Source organism: Chrysemys picta, chromosome 13 (assembly GCF_011386835.1).
Source record: "Chrysemys picta bellii isolate R12L10 chromosome 13, ASM1138683v2, whole genome shotgun sequence".
Taxonomy (NCBI): Eukaryota; Metazoa; Chordata; order Testudines; family Emydidae; genus Chrysemys; species Chrysemys picta.
The window spans coordinates 32,740,744-32,756,721 of NC_088803.1; the positions used below are offsets into that span (position 1 = coordinate 32,740,744).

Sequence of the window (15,978 nt, forward strand, 5' to 3'; positions counted from 1 at the left end):
CTGTATGTTTTTGTAATGACACTTGCAAGGTTCTTCCTACCCATCTCAAAACAACTTTTCCCACAGCTTTTCCCACAACTTGCCTTTACTTTTTAAATAGCAGACTGGCCTATAGACAGTATAAAATGACTGATGTAATCATAGTCTATTAGTTTAATATCTGTTGCTTTGCAATTTGATGACTTTACATAGCACTGGCCTTCATATCACTGACCAGTGCAGAAACATGGATGCAGCCATGTTTTTGTCAGTTGTAATAAGGGTTACTGTTGAATGCCACTCACTATTTTTCTGTATATTAACCACCTTTGGGTGGCTTTCTTCTAATCACGTAATCCTCTTATTTGCTGCTGTGCTCTGTGTAGTTCTGCTGTACACAGCTGAAGGTGAATTTGGGACTGCTAGCTTCCTCACAGCAACATAGTGCCAGCTTTTGGTGTCCCTACTTCGTTACTCTTGATATAGTCTCTTCCTTTCTCTTTTCTTCTACCCAGCAACCTGCCTTCCCATCTGGCCTACCCAGCCCCGCATGAGGTGACACTCCCTGTTAGTGCACTACATCCAACATGCTTGCATTGCTATTCCCAGCTGCACTGTAGCACCATACAGCTGGATGTTGGCTTTCAGGGAGTGAGAGTTAAGTGCTTGGAACACAATCAAGTAGGTTCCCAGCTATTTGATCATATTAAATGCAGGATCACTGTAGCCAATAAGTCAGGTAGAATAAGTTGGCAGTTCTTAAACTGTGTTCTGGAAAGTTGACTGTTTACATTGTGCTGGCTTTTCTGGTTTCCTGCTGCTGACTCAAAAAAACAAAACAAAAAACCTCCAAGTAAAAAACTAAGCACCCTATAAGGACTTCCTTATTAAGCAATTATTGTAGTTGCCGCACTGACGTTATGTGATCATATATGGGAAGGGAGGTGTCAACACGATGATCTTCCCAGTAAGATGTGGTCCACACCGTAGAAGCCCCTGCCATAAAGTCTTCATTTTAACATTGATATCTCTTGAATCAGTGGTGGTGCTGGGAATCTCCTAGAAAAGGGCAATGTCAGTGGAATGTGATACAGTGCAAGCTTCTCTAGTACAGCACTCCTTACTGTTAATCTGCGTTCCTCTCTGCTGTTCTAGTCCTAGGTTGCCAGACCATTCTGCCAATGCGCTTAACCTGTGCTACCCCACCACTACTATTCTAACCTTGGGCTTCCACTTGTTCTGAACCCTGTGGTGGGATTTTTGATGTACATAATACAGAGGTCCACCAAACCCACTGGGGATTTGTCTTCACGAGCCAAAGAACAATACTTTGACTCCCACGACTTCCAGGGCATTGAGTGGGATTGGCTCAAACTCTTAAATATAATGTATGGAATATTGCAGTATGTAGAATTGATTTTTGTGAAGTAAGTTAAGGGGCTTCTCTCTCCCAGAATCTCTCTTGTTTTCAGGGTTCACCTACATTGACAGACCTCTTCTTTGTGCTTTCTGCTGTGTAGGTTCACCTTGCTTCCAATCCCATTCTGGATGCTTGGTATGGAGCTAGGGATTGGGCACTGGAATATGTGAACCATGAAGAAGGCTGGATAACCAGAAAAGATTATGAAGAAAAAGGTGGCGAATACCTCAAGGAGCACTGTGCTTCAAATGTCTATGTCCCCATTCGCCTTCCAAAACAGGCTCCACGGACAACTGAAGCTCTAGCACCCACCAAAGTACTGGCGGCTAGTGTAGGCAATCCCTGTGACCTGGCATAGCAGAGAGACTTTGACCATACACCCAGGGTTAAAGTGACTGCATGCCAAGCAAAGGAATAGTTGTTACCCTGCACAGTAAACTCACCATGGACTGCAGGGTGGAGCCTAGCACAGAGCATTTAGCACCTTGGGTAGCAAGTTTCTCTTGAACAATCAGGAGTGGGAGCTGTTCTCTGTCTCTAGAGCAGCAGCTGGCCTTGTCATAACACTGTAACATGGAAGCTTTCGGCAGCTCCATGTCTGATGTTGCCTGCACAGACTATGGGACTATGCATCCATTCTATGAGGGAATCGAGCAAGAGGATGAAAACAGAAGATAAATATTTCGGATGAAAAACATGATCAACCTCTTGGAATTTGAGAGTTGTATTACAGAATATGTTTTTTAGAATTCTTCAAATCAAAGAAGATTTTTTACTTTTTTATGGTGCTGTTTTATTAAACGACTTATTCTATAAGCAGGGTTTATAATGTAGCAGTCCAGCAGGGGTCTCTCTTGCCCATTACAATATGAGTGGTTTGTAAGAAAACCAGCACACTTCATTGGTATTAGAAAACAGAAAGCTGGGCTGATGCACTGGCTCTAATCCTTGTTGGTTTGACCATCGATTTTTGTTTCCTCCTCCCACCCTCGAAATAAGTAATGTTTTGAATCGGCAGCCATAATTGGCTTTTATTAATCATTTGTTTTAATCACTGTCCCCTTTAGGGTCACTTGTGCTAATTGCAGTTGAAGTGTGAAGATATCCCTGACCTAAAGACCTTACAATCTCATGGGCTTGCCAGATCCTTAACTATACCTAGGATCTGGCAGAGGAGAGGTGCAGGTCAGAGTGGCCCCTTGACCTACCGATAGTTTTGAGACAATAGGCCCGAGAGATGTGACCTGACTGGTTCTCCTCCCCTCTCTCTGAGTCTGCCCCTGTTGTGGAATACCGGTTTAAGACCATCTTGCTGTGCCCATGGGTTTTAGAGCAATCTGAAAGTTAAAAGCTCGTAATATATGGACTTTGACATTGGGAACCCGTTGATCAAATGACCCCACCTTTGCACCACAAGCTCTACCCCAGCCCTTTCTCTGGCCCACTAGTCTTCTGTACATGTAGATCTGAAGTCAGCAGTTCACTGGGGAGGGGAGTCCTGTATCTGAGGAATCCCTGGACCAAACAACCCCAACTTGCACCATGAATTCTACCACAGCCCTAATGTAGCACAGCGATATTATGGTGGCATGGTGGTGCCACCACAGTTAAGGTTACACCAGGATTTCCACTGTAATGGGGAGGAAAAGGTTGGCCAAAATTGTCTTGCATAACTTAGATCACTTAAAGTTTATTGTAGTTTGTGTACGGTTTGGGGTTTTGTTTTGTTTTCTTCCCCTATAGCCATCTGTGGGAGGAAATAGCAATCAAGGTTTGCGGTGACCGCTTTAAAGAGGGGATGTGACTAAAAATTTTCTAGTGTCTGACATTTCCTTCAGACCCCCCTTTTCACAAATAGTACAGCACATAGGGGGCTGAATGGTGTGACCTTTAGTAGGTGTAGATAGCTTGCCAAATAAATTTCAGCTATACAAATTGATGTCTTGACGGACAGTATCCTCCTGCCATATTAGCCAATAGTGACCTTAAACCAATCCTTAGAATAGAAAACTTTCTATGGGGGTGCTTTTCTTGCTGCTCAGAAACTCTTTTGATGATGCTGGCATTGAGAGTCACAGCCACTTGCTCTTTTGTTCATACAATCCCGTTGATGAGGGTGAGGAGCCTGCTGCATAATTACATTACCCTAATGTTGCTGCTTATTAGAGTCTTCCTTCTCTTTACTGTTTTCCTTGACCATGCTCCTGAAGGAACAAATAAGCATGCATGTGTATTTTAGAGCACTTTGGAATATCAGCTCTTAAATCAGAAGCTTTGCTCTTAGGGCAGAATTTCCAGAAGAAGCCTCCGCAGAACGCAGGCAGAGAGAAACTACTGCACACAACACAGGTTCTAAGAAAACTGCCGCGTGCAGGACTCAGACTCAGTATGTGGGTGCTGCTCATCAGGTGCAGCGACAATGGTGCAGCAACTTGAGCCACCAGCTTACTGTCAGGCTGCCTGTAAACTGTCTTGCAACAGAGTCCCAGTCCTGCTGCACAAGTGCAAATTACTATCTCTGGCTTGTTGGCTTGGCTTGAACCTCATTTTACCCCCTGCCTATCCTGTTGAGTATTGCTTGCCCAAAGACTAGCTGAGATCAAGCCCAAGCAGGTGATAACAGTTTGGGGAGGATGAGGACCATAGTTTGAACTTCAGGATATGTTTAAAAAAAAAAAAATGTCTGGCTGTTTGGGGGGTTGAGGGGACTATATCTTAGGAACCCCTTGTTCAAGTGACCTCGCATTTGGACCACTGATCTGGGTCCTCAGGGAGGCACAACAGTTTTCAAAACAATCAGAGGCAGCATGTGGATTTCAGAGAATTTAGAAGTCAGCTGTTAAGGCTGATACTATTTGCTGTTTAATTTGCTCTCCTACTATAATGAAGTGGAGGTGAAAGGCTGAGCGTCCCTTAGCCGTGCACTCATTTTTGACAGACCCCTCGCTGTGGGGGCAGCACGACTTTTCGCTGAAATACTTTAATAACAGTGGGAATTCATTTAGACTCCCCAAGACTGGAGTAACAAAAGACTAGCTATGCTGAATGTTCCAGCTATTGTCTGTAGCTTAATTTGGAGCAACGCAATCAGTGTGATGGAACCAGAGATGCCAGATCAGCTGCTCAAAGAGTAAAATAGTATAATGCTCCAAAATAGCAACTATTGATTTGTCACTTTACACCATCGCTAGCTGTAGTAGCCAATGAGAACTCAGAGGGATGGAATGCAATCATTGGCTGCTAAAAATGTATTCCAGCCTATGGATGTTGCATGGGTGAGATTTTCAAAGTCTCTGAAGGGTTTTGAAGGCCTTCATTAATTATAATGGGACTTGGGCATACAAATCCCCTAGGGCTCTTGGAAAATTTAAGCCTGTAACTGGGCTTTGTGCCAGGTGGGACTAGAAGACGCAAACTGTGGAGGGATCCGGCCCAGAGGTGGAGGTTTTTTAGCTTGGTTTTGGGTTGTGTAATAGGTACTAAGAGTGAATTGGTGTTGGGGGTGCTGCTGCACCCTCTGGTTTGAAGTGGTTTCCACCATATACAGGGCTTACAGTTTGGTTCAATAGCTATCAGCACCCCCACTATACAAATTGTTCCAGAACCCCTGTAAGAGTGACTTCTACACAGTAAAAAGCTCTGTCTTAACTGCAAAAAAATCCACCTGCATCTCCTGGGTGTAACCTGTAAGCTTGTTTAGCGAGTACAAAGTGATGCTCAAGGCAGCCTTCCACAGGGGATTTCTCACAAGTGCCCATTACTGTATAGCAAATGCCTCGCAATCTTTAATGTATTTATCCTCACAACCTCCTGTGAGCTAGGGAAACACTATTTTATCCTTGTTTGACAGAAGGGGAATTGAGGCACAGATGCCTTTAACATGTGAATTCACAGCAACATAGATCTCCGTAACATTAATGGTGTGTTATCACCTCATTCAGGTAAAAGAACGCAAAGACACAAATTACCACTTTGTGACAAGCTAGGTGAGCTGAGTCTGTTGTTTAATCTGAAAGAGGCAATCTTCAACTGGGTTCCACCTTTCACAGACTTGCTTAGATTTGTTCTGAGTGGAAACACCACATCACTGGGAAGCCCTGGAGACTGAGAACATGCCCCACTTGTTTAAATGTCCCAGATTTCAGTTTGAGCTGCAGGCAGGTTTGTTTTTAGCGTTCAAGGTTTCTTATGCTCTCTGTCCCAATGTAACTCCAATGCTGTGACTCATTCTCAGTCTCCACCAAAGCAGCCCAAGATCAGAACTCTTTGCTCCAATTAACAATCTGTGAAACATGTAAGGTGCTGCAGAAGTGAGCTGTCCAGAGAAATGGGCGGACACCCCTGAATTATCACTGCCCTCAAGGTTGGAATGCAGGATTCTCCCACCCAGAGAGAGGTTACAGTGATCCTGTGACAACCAGGGGGAAGGCAGGGAGTCAGAAATGGGGCTGAAGGAGAAGTGCATAAATAGTTGGGAAGGCAAATGGTGCAATGGATTTTCCCCTGTAATATTACTATCCCCAAACCCGTAGCATGTATTTTCCCATGGGTTCTATGCATCCTGAGAGACTACTATCCTGGGTCTTACCTTTTATTCCCATGTGCTACCTCTCTGCTCTTTTCCTTTGGGTGTGAAATAGTCCAGGCCCTAAAAGTTCAGCTTCAAGAAGAGTTTCCTTTCAGAGATGTAAAATGCTTGAATCCCTCCTTACCTAGCACCTCTTAGCACAGAAAGTATTCTGCAGACTGGCTCTTGCTCCCGTTTCTTGGCTACCTATATTTAGCTGGTACACAGCTTTCCTCCTCCTCCTCCCCTTCACACATGCCCAGCACTGGCTCTCTTAGGCAGTATCGTGTTAAGTTATTTTTATGGTAAATGTTCTTTTTTTACGGTCTTGTTTTCTTGAACACTAGTACTAGGGGGCGGTTTCCCTTTCAGCATGCTGTGTGGTTCAATGAGCAGGGCACTAGACTGAAAGTCAGGAGATCGGAATTCCGCTCCTGTCTCTGCCTTGTTATATACACGATGATAGACCAGAGGCTATTTGCTTTGGGACCTTGGGCAAGTCACTGCACTCTTCTGTGCCTTAGTATCCCCCATCTGAAAACGAAAAGAAAAAAAAAACCGAATTTCTTAGAGTGTAAGTTCTTTGGGGGCAGGGAATGGTGTTTTTTGCTCTGTGTTTGTACAGCTCTTAGCACAATATGGGCCTGGTCCATGGCTGGGGTGCCTAGGCACTATGATAATATAAATAATATCTAACCACCTTTGTAAACTGCTTTGAGATGGAAGTATCAAGTGATAAGTCTTACTTCTTTCATAGTCTTACTTCATTCATAGCCAACTGCAGGCCGGGCAGGATTATTAAAAGTTGGCTTTTCCCTTTCGAGACTCAGACACAATGTACCTGCAGGATCTCCCTCTTTGTCTACCATTTTCTTTAGCAGTGTAGTGCAGTATCTGCTTCATTTATTGTTCAACTTACTGAAGTGACCCTCTGAGGGCATCTATGTTCACGTGTAAATGGAAGCAATCAGAAAGAAGAGTCAATTCAAAAAGAATCCATCCCACCAATGAAATTCAAACCACCTTCCTCAAAAGGGCTGGCTGAACGGACAAGCATTGCAGCATGCCAGAAAAATGTGGCTTGGTTCAGGCCAACCTCTGTCAAGGAGAATTCAATGGAGGAGAGTTCTCTATCCAGCACACTCAGGCTCCCTGTGTTCAAATGCAGTTAGCTGGTGTGCCTCAGCTGATCTCAGCTAGATAATGTACAAGGAGAGAGGCAGCCTGTAATATAACCAGAGCTCTAACCATGTTCAAAATAAAGACCTTCCATTGCACTTGGAAACAGATGAGTGAGTCAGTGCACCCTAGAGAGCTTTAGTGTAGAGAGAAACCTGGCTTGGCAAGACACCAGGGCTCTTCTGGACTTCTAGGGAAGTTTTTCACTTTGGCAGAGGGCTTGTGGTTCTTTTCCTACTCCCCCTTCTCTTCAGGCTACCCACCTCTCCATGTTTATCCTATGTCTCTCCCTGTTGCCTCTTCCAATCCAAACTGCTAAATAGACAACCAGGCATAGATTTTTCTCTTAATGGCCTGGAAGGCTGAGGATTCTCTACCTGAATACCCGGGGGTTTGGTGGGAGGCAGCAAGCTCAGGACAATTAGAAAAGCATAGCTGTGGGACCTAAGGACAACCTCGGATTCCCACCAAAGCTTTTAATGTACAGAGACTCTGTTCTTGAGTGTGTTTTCCCCATGGCTGTTAAAGGGGACCTGCAATAAAGGGGGAAGAAGTAGGGTCTGGGGTTTATTTTGTTACTTCATGATTCATAATGGTAATGGCAGCCTCAGTCCTGGTGGTTTTCCTGTTGGTTGTTTTTTACATTTAAAAAAAATCAGGAATGTCACAGCTGGTCTTCTCTGCTTTTGCTGGGGGATTGCTAGGGGCTCTCCGATGTGTATTGGAGCAACAGCATCCTTTAATTGAAAAGGGAAGGGACCTTGACTAACATTTTCTTCTAGCTGGTTGCAGGGCATTTGAGTTAAGTCTGTACAGTCGAAAAGCAAGTGCTTCTCCACACACTGTTTTCAGGACTTCAACTCTCCCCTTAGAATGAGATATAGTTAAATCGCAGCAATGCCCTAATGTTGACTGAGTTATACATGTATAGCCTATAGCTGTACATCTACCTGTGTCTAAAAGGATTAGTTACATGGGTACAAAACCAATATGTAGATCGGCCTTTAGAGGTTTTACTTCCTTGGTATTTGTAATATTAATCCTACCAGTTCTCCAGTCATTCACAGAGTTATCCAGAGTAAACAAAACCTAGGCTACATCTACACTACAGGGCGGAGTCGATTTAAGATACGCAAATTCAGCTACGTGAATAGCGTAGCTGAATTCGACGTATCGCAGCCGACTTACCCCGCTGTGAGGACGGCGGCAAAATCGACCTCTGCGGCTTCCTGTCGACGGCGCTTACTCCCACCTCCGCTGGTGGCGTAAGAGCGTCGATTCGGGGATCGATTGTCGCGTCCCGATGGGACGCGATAAATCGATCCCCGAGAGGTCGATTTCTACCCGCCGATTCAGGCGGGTAGTGTAGACCTAGCCCTAGATTCCTCATCTGAAGAGCGTTTTTCCCCCTCAAAGGAATTCTCAAGCTGCTTTTATCCATCATGTTAGAAGCAAGAAAGGGCATAAATTCAGGTGGGTTTTTTCCCTTTGCAAATCACCTTTATTCCCATAAGGCAGCTGAACAGGGAGGTCTCCTTAGTGTCACAGGCTACTTTCAAAGGCAGTAGTTGAAACACTTGACCTATCATAGTCATCTATGTTATAAGGCTACAATGAGCTCCTAATCAAACAGTCCATAAGCAGCGTCCCATAGCAAAGACCTGTTTCCTCAGATGCAGTCACATGAGCGCACTTCCACCACTGATTTACCCGGCTTTGGGAAAGTTATTACAGGGTAGATGCAATCTGTTAACATGGAGGTTTGGGCTATTAATTAAAAGCATCTTGTGTAAAGCAGTGGTAACTTGTCCAGTTGCAGGGTAAATGGTTTTGCTTTCTGAACACGGCAAGTTGTTTTTAAAACCTTGTTTCATCTCCCTTGCACTAGTGGTTTGTATCAGCACAGCATTCCCAACAGTCTCTCCACTGGGAAACATGCTTACCCCCATGCTCTTTTGCAAGTTCTGTGTTACAGCTTGGTTAAAACATCCCCCCACCAGACACATTCTCCCCTCATCCTAGATTCTTGTGACATACCTGGCATTCTTTCATTTTTAATGAGATAAAGGAGTGGGGGATTTCACTCTTGTGGAATCTTAGAGGAACAATAAGTGGATTTCTTTTCCAAAGCCCCATTTAGGGCACAAAAGCTCCTTGTGAGACAGTCCTGTCATCCCCAGTCAGGCAAGGTTTGTCGTGCATGGGGGATCTTTTAGCTATTCATTCAAAAATCGTGCTGAATATGAGCTCCCAGTGTGATTCTGCTGCCAAAAGAGTTAATGCGTTTCTGGGATGCGTAAACAGGGGAATCTCAACTAGGAGTAGAGAGGTTGTTTAACCTCTATATTTGGCACTGGAGCGCCCATTGCTGGAACGCTGTGTCCACTTCTGGCACCCACAGTTCAAGAAAGATGTTGATAAATTGAAGAGGGCTCAGAGAAGAGCCACAAAATGATTAAAGGATTAGAAAACCTGCCTTACAGTGATAGACTCAAAGAACTCAATCGGTTTAGCTTAACAAAGAGAAGGTGAAGGAGTGACTTGGTGACAGTTTATAAGCCTCTACATGAGGAACAAATATTTAATAATGGGCTTTTCAATCTAGCAGAGAAAGATATAACTCAATCCAGTGGCGGGATGTTGAAGTTAGATAAATTCAGACTAGAAATAAGGTGTACATTTTTAACAGGGAGAATAATTAACCATTGGAACAATTTACCAAAGGTCGTAGTATATTCCCCATCACTGACAATTTTTAAAACATGCTTTACAAATTATTTGGGGAGTTCTCTGGCCTGTATTATACAGGAGGTCAGACTAGATGATCACAATGGTCCCTTCTAGCCTTGGAATCTATGACTCCATGAACCTTCTTCTCCCCCTGGCCTCCTCCTAGCCCAGTCATGTTAATTCATCCCTTCTTCCTTCTGAGGGCCATGTTCTTTACGGTCTTTGACTCCAATGGGAGCAGAGTTATGCTTCTCTTGAGCACTGTTGAAACCCATACCCTAAATATCCCATGGTCTAATTCATAGATTGCTGGCTTGCTTCAGTGTCCTTGGCCCAAATTTCTCCTTTTTCTTATCCTGTGCGATTCCCTGCCATCTGCTGTCCCACCTTCCAAGCTGGAAGTGGATGCACAGGGGTATCCATCTAGAGTTATGAACTGCTCTGGAGGAAAGGTGCACTATTACCACTATGTTTCATATTTTACTCCTGTGGATGAAACATTTGAACTGGGAATCATAAGGCAGGAACAGGAGTAGTTTTCACCCTGGGATCTGACTTCTTATTTGGTTAAATATCTGGTGAGGGAAGAGAAGTTGTTACATGACCAAGTATGATACTACAAAGCTAAAGAGAAAAAGAAACCAGTACCACTATTTTTGCCTTTATGTGCTACCTTAGCTGACTCAAGTAGCACTCCAGCATCAATAGTCATTCCGAGAACTCTGCTGACATTATCAGCAATAATAGCCAATTAAGTGTACCAGGAAGTAATGATGAGGAAATAAACACATATGTTCAATTCGGTGCCAATGGGGCAAAAGAAAATTAATGTTTACCAAGTGGAAAAGGTTAAAAGCAATACCAGGGAGAGGTGCAGGGGAAATATTTTCAAGCTTTCAGTGTTACAAAGGACAAAGAAATATAGAATGTTCTGGACAATGCTTTTTATAGTTTGCCAAAGAAGCAAATTGCAATACAGCATTAGAACATTTTTCACCTGCTGGCTCTCATTAATCTGACTTTAGAAACATGATTACAAACCCCTTTTTTTGCAGCACGGGTTTTAAAAAGTGCCCTGAAGGTAAATGGATCCATGTTCTATTGTATTGTTTGAGATTGGAATGCTGTTTGGTACTATTGTTAGAAGTGGAAATTTGCAGTTGTGCTTAGGTCTTCGAGATTCCAAGGGATTAGGTCAGTTTTGGCACTTGATGCCTTAAGGCCATTTTTTTCCTCCTGTGAATTTGCTTTTGAAATGTGCATAATAAACTGCTATTAGGCAGGTACAGCATGAACTACTAATCACCTCCAGTCTGGTTTGCAAAGTACAACAGTAATAGCATTACACTTTTACATTACACAATAGCTATAGCACTTTTTAAGTGGAGGATCTTTAAGCCCTCCACCATGTAATGGAGACATGGTAGTGATTCCATACAGCTGAGGTTATAACTAGCTTTCCTCTACACCTGTCTGATCACAACAAACCTTCACTTCTTGAAAACTCAGGTCTGGCCTTTGGTCAGTGGGTGATTTCTTGGTGTGATGTTTGAGTAAGAATGATGCGTGCTGGACAAGGTATTTCAGAAAGGTAAGAGGGACTAGGAAGGGAAGGGAATGAGTGTTTCATTTTTCCAAGCAGTGTAACTTTTCATGGGTGTTGTATCCCAAACTGCTGAGTCCTAGAGATTCCACATTTGTTTTCTTCATTTGCATTCAGTGAAGACTGCCGCCTTTGAGAAGTGCATTGGGGAGGGTGTCATTCATTTTAGCTATCCAGCCAGATTCTACTGATTTCCAAAATTACACCAGCATAAAACTGGAGTAACACGGTAGTGAATCAGATCTATGGCTACTAACATTTCAATTTTTGCCAAGCTCTCTAGTGCTTTCCTGGCTAGAATTTTTGTGCAGCTTAAACTCCGTTAAGACCAGGCATCTAGCAAGGCTGGGAATTGTGTGGAGCTTTGACTGAAGTCCTGTGCCCACTGCTCCTGAGCTTCTGCTTAGTGGAGCATCTAAGTTTCCATACATAATCTAGGGATTGAGTTTTCTTGACAAGTGGCTTCTTGTTACTCTCTGGCCTCACTGCTACCCTATATACTTGCATATAAACCGAGTCATTTTTAAATTGGCAATTAGTGGTGGTGGTTTTATATGCAAGTAATCTGAGAAGCACATTTTTTGTCTCTTGAACAATTCCTTTTCGAAAAAAATTAACTTTAAAATAAAAGGTAGGAACAGTGGGAATTCCCAGACTGAAAACTTTGAGTGAGTGAAGGCTGTAAACAGATGTGGGATTAAACCAACATTATTGTAGTTTGTAAATCAAGAAAAGTTTGAACATCAGGAAATAATGAAATCGAGCTCTTATACAGTGTTTTTCATTAGTAAGTCTCAACATGCTTTACAACAGAGGTCAGTATCATTATCCCCATTTTACAGATGGGGAAATTGAGGCACAGAGGGGACATGACTCGCTCAAGGTCAACCAGCAAGCCAGTGGCTGGCTTGAAGGTTGTTGACGAACTACAACAGCCCAGAACTACTGTTTAATTGCCAACACCAACATTAGCTCTTTCCCACCCCACTTCCCTGCTCCTTACCCCCAGACCCTTTTGACTTTCAAATACAGACTCCCTCCTGGTATCCCAAAGGAAATTCTGTCTATTGCAGGGGTCGGCAACGTTTCAGAAGTGGTGTGCCGAGTCTTCATTTATTCACTCTAATTTAAGGTTTTGCGTGCCAGTAATACATTTTAACATTTTTAGAAGGGCTCTTTCTATAAGTCTATAATATATAACTAAACTATTGTTGTATGTGAAGTAAATAAGGTTTTTAAAATGTTTAAGAAGCTTCATTTAAAATTAAATTAAAATGCAGAGCCCCCCGGACTGGTGGCCAGCACCCGGGCAGTGTGAGTGCCACTGAAAATCAGCTCGCGTGCCACCTTCGGCACGCGTGCCATAGGTTGCCTACCCCTGGTCTATTGGCATGTGTGAACCTCCTCATTAAAAGCTTGAGATCAGACTAAACACTAACACTTTATGTTTTAACCTCCCCATGTGGTCCATGCAGCCTTAGCCGTCATTTACCATCTACTCTTGGTTGGGTGGTACGCTCTACGTCAATCACCCTCCATATTTGTCAGAGACCCAATTACCAGATACAGACTGGATATCAATCTTCCCCATCACCCCCATCTTCCAATGTCCTTCTTGAACACTGGAAGCCACATCTTCAACTAATCTGCCCACCCTTTGTCTGTCTTGTCTATTTGAATTATAAACTGTTCAGGCCAGGGACTGTCTTATGAGGAGTTCGTCCAGCATCTGCACAGTGAGCCCCAATCTCACTTGGAGCTTGAAAGCACAATGCAAATGAAAGCTAGAGGGAAGAGCTGCTCAGGTTAACTAGTGGAATTTCCCTTCTAAGAAGGGAGGGTTGAACGGCAGAATAAAAGCCAAGAATTGGAACTCTAACTATTTATAGACTTTGATGTTGCAGCTTCTGAAATGGAGGGTGTTCATGTTCATGCTAGACACATGCATTTGCTCGGTAAGGAAATGCAGTCACTACAGCATTTTGAAGTGGTTAGCAATTTACAGCCTTAACTATCATAACCAAGTATTTGTCTGGAAATGATTGAAGCTTAACACGCCTGCAAAGTAGGCATTATTGTGGCCTGTTAACCTGTGTGCCTCACCTTTCACATCTGTTAAGCAGTTTACCAAAGATGATACATGGACAGAGATGAAGGTGGGAATAGAACCTGGGGCTTCAAACCACCCACTGTCCTCCTCTGGTTTTTAGTGTTAGTGCCACACTTTGAAATTACCAAAGGATCCTTTTTTAAATGTCCACTTAATCTAATCAAATTAAGACTGGCTGGTGCTGCACTAATTCCATTAACAAGGAAAGACCACCACCATTTGTTATGAAAAATGGCTTTCCAGTAGGGGGTGTTATAGTGTGATTATGTATAGGAATTTAATACACGTTTTCAGGAAGTACTTGATGAGAGAATAAAACGCGAAGGAAGGAATAAAGCCTGAATGTTGCATGAAGTTGGATCTCTCCTTTTATGCTTGAACACTGAACAGCCAGCTTGAGTCACAAGGTTGGCAGCTCAACACCAACTCCAAGACCTTGTCTACACTGGAAAAATTAGTATATTTGTTACAGCAACTCCAGCAGCAACAGTAGCAAATGCACTGCTGTAGACAAGGCACAGGCATTTCACCACCATGTGCTCTAGACACTGCTCAGATATCTGAGACCTGTCTCCATTAAAAAAGCTGGGTAACGTTTTTTCACCAAAAAATGGAGATTGGGGTCAACCAAAACATTTCACAGATTCATCTTGAATTAATTGAATTGTTTGTCAAAAACATCTGAAAGAATCGAAATGTTTGACATTTTTGAAACAAAATGTTTTGACCTTTTCATTCAAAATGACTTTGTTTGGAAATTTCAATCAGTTTAATTTTAAAAAGTAAAAGCACAAAGTCCAAACATTTCCAGTGAAACAAGATGTTTTGTCTGATCCAAAATGATTTTTTATTTTTCAGGATGGCCAAATTCAGTTATTTGCACAACTCTATTAACAAAATAACATAGATGCAATTGCTTTCTGCATTAAGGGGACTCTTCTTCTAGTATAGATACACCCCCAAAGGGGCAACACTGCAAAGGAGACAATTATGAATTATACAAGCAACTTTTTATCTTGGGAATTGACACACATTCCAGATTCTAGGTCACTATCTACGTTGAGACATTTGCTTCGGGTTGGAAAGGGATATTGCTGAAAACACCTGCAGCAACAAGTCTGAAATGTCTTTCCAGCAGATTCAAGACCTCAAGGCTGCCTTGCCCATTCCAGAAATGAAACCTGACATGCATTTTGTCCCAACACAGAAAAACAAGTATATAGAAAATATTAATTAGAAAATACTCCAAAAATCTGAATTTTATGGCCTTCCAGGCTTGCTGCAAAAGACAGCTGTTTGATGTTTTGAAGAAGGCAGAGGGTCTGAATCCCATAGCAACGAAAGGGTGGAAAGGAGATTCTGAAGGTGGCTGGCTGACTTACTTAAATCAGGGAAAGGCTCCTACACTGACTGCAGTGACATTAATGAATTTCAGATCAAAAGCACAGGAACTATTTAACCATTTGCTAGTATGGAAGTGTTCTAGGCAAAGGAGAATGAGCTTCAATAAGATGAATACACACATTATGTTATTTCCTATTCTATGATAATGCTCTGACCTTATCTGCAAACAGCACAATATTCCTTCCACCCTGGAAATGGTGTTTGCTTCTAAAGACAATGTCTCTTTCAGCTACTTCATCGTATTCATCACAGGACACAACAGTTCCTCTCCCAGGCTTTTGGGGATTGTTTTTGTTTCCTCATGTCTTTGGCTCTGGATTCTTTCAATAGATCCTTAAGTTCCTGTTTTGCCCAGTCTCCTGCCTCTCTGATTAGTAAAATACATGCTTTTGCAGTTCTGTTGCTGTGGCCCTGTTGGAGAGGTGTAATGGAAGTAAAAGGTATTCTGTCTGTGGACGATGATCACTTATTTCAATCAAAGCAATGGGAGTAAACGTGGCTGAAATAAGATTAAGGCATGGTACACCTACACCTTGAATATTGTGTGCAGTTCTGGTCACCCCATCTCAAAAAAAAAAAAAAAAAATAGAACGGGAAAAGGTTCAGAGAAGGGCAACAAAAATGGTTAAGGATATGGAACAGCTTCCGTATGAAAACAGATTAAAAAGACAGACTTTTCCGCTTGGAAAAGAGACGACTAAGGGGTAGGGTGACCAGATGTCCCATTTTTAAAGGGACAGTCTCATAATTAAGCCCTTCTGCAGGTGTCCCGATTTTTTCTTTAAAATTATCAAATTGTCCCATATTTTCTGTCTCCCCCACCAGGGCCGGCTCTACTGTTTCTGCCGCCTCAAGCAGCGTGCCGAATTGCCGCCGCGGGCAGCTGAACATAGAAGCTGCCGCCAAATTGCCGCCGGCGTGGAAACGCGCGTGCCGCCCTAACAGCACACGGACTGCCCCCGCTGTCCGGGGCGGCAATTCAGCGC

At 43.0% G+C, this 15,978-nt stretch overlaps 1 protein-coding gene across 3 annotated transcripts in view; it reads left to right on the forward strand.

Annotated features, from left to right (window-relative positions):
• ACTR5 (actin related protein 5) overlaps positions 1–15,594 on the forward strand; it is a 30,481-nt gene extending 14,887 nt beyond the window's left edge. Inside the window, exon 9 of one of the 3 annotated variants that reach the window (XM_065565848.1) lies at positions 495–1,434. In XM_065565848.1, the coding sequence (XP_065421920.1) occupies positions 495–533 (39 nt within the window). In that variant the 3' untranslated portion in view covers positions 534–1,434. Of the gene's footprint in view, positions 1–494; positions 1,435–1,499; positions 2,216–14,446 lie in introns of those variants that run through there. The other 2 variants (XM_065565849.1, XM_065565847.1) reach the window with 2 other exon arrangements.
• The last annotated feature ends 384 nt before the right edge of the window (positions 15,595–15,978 follow it).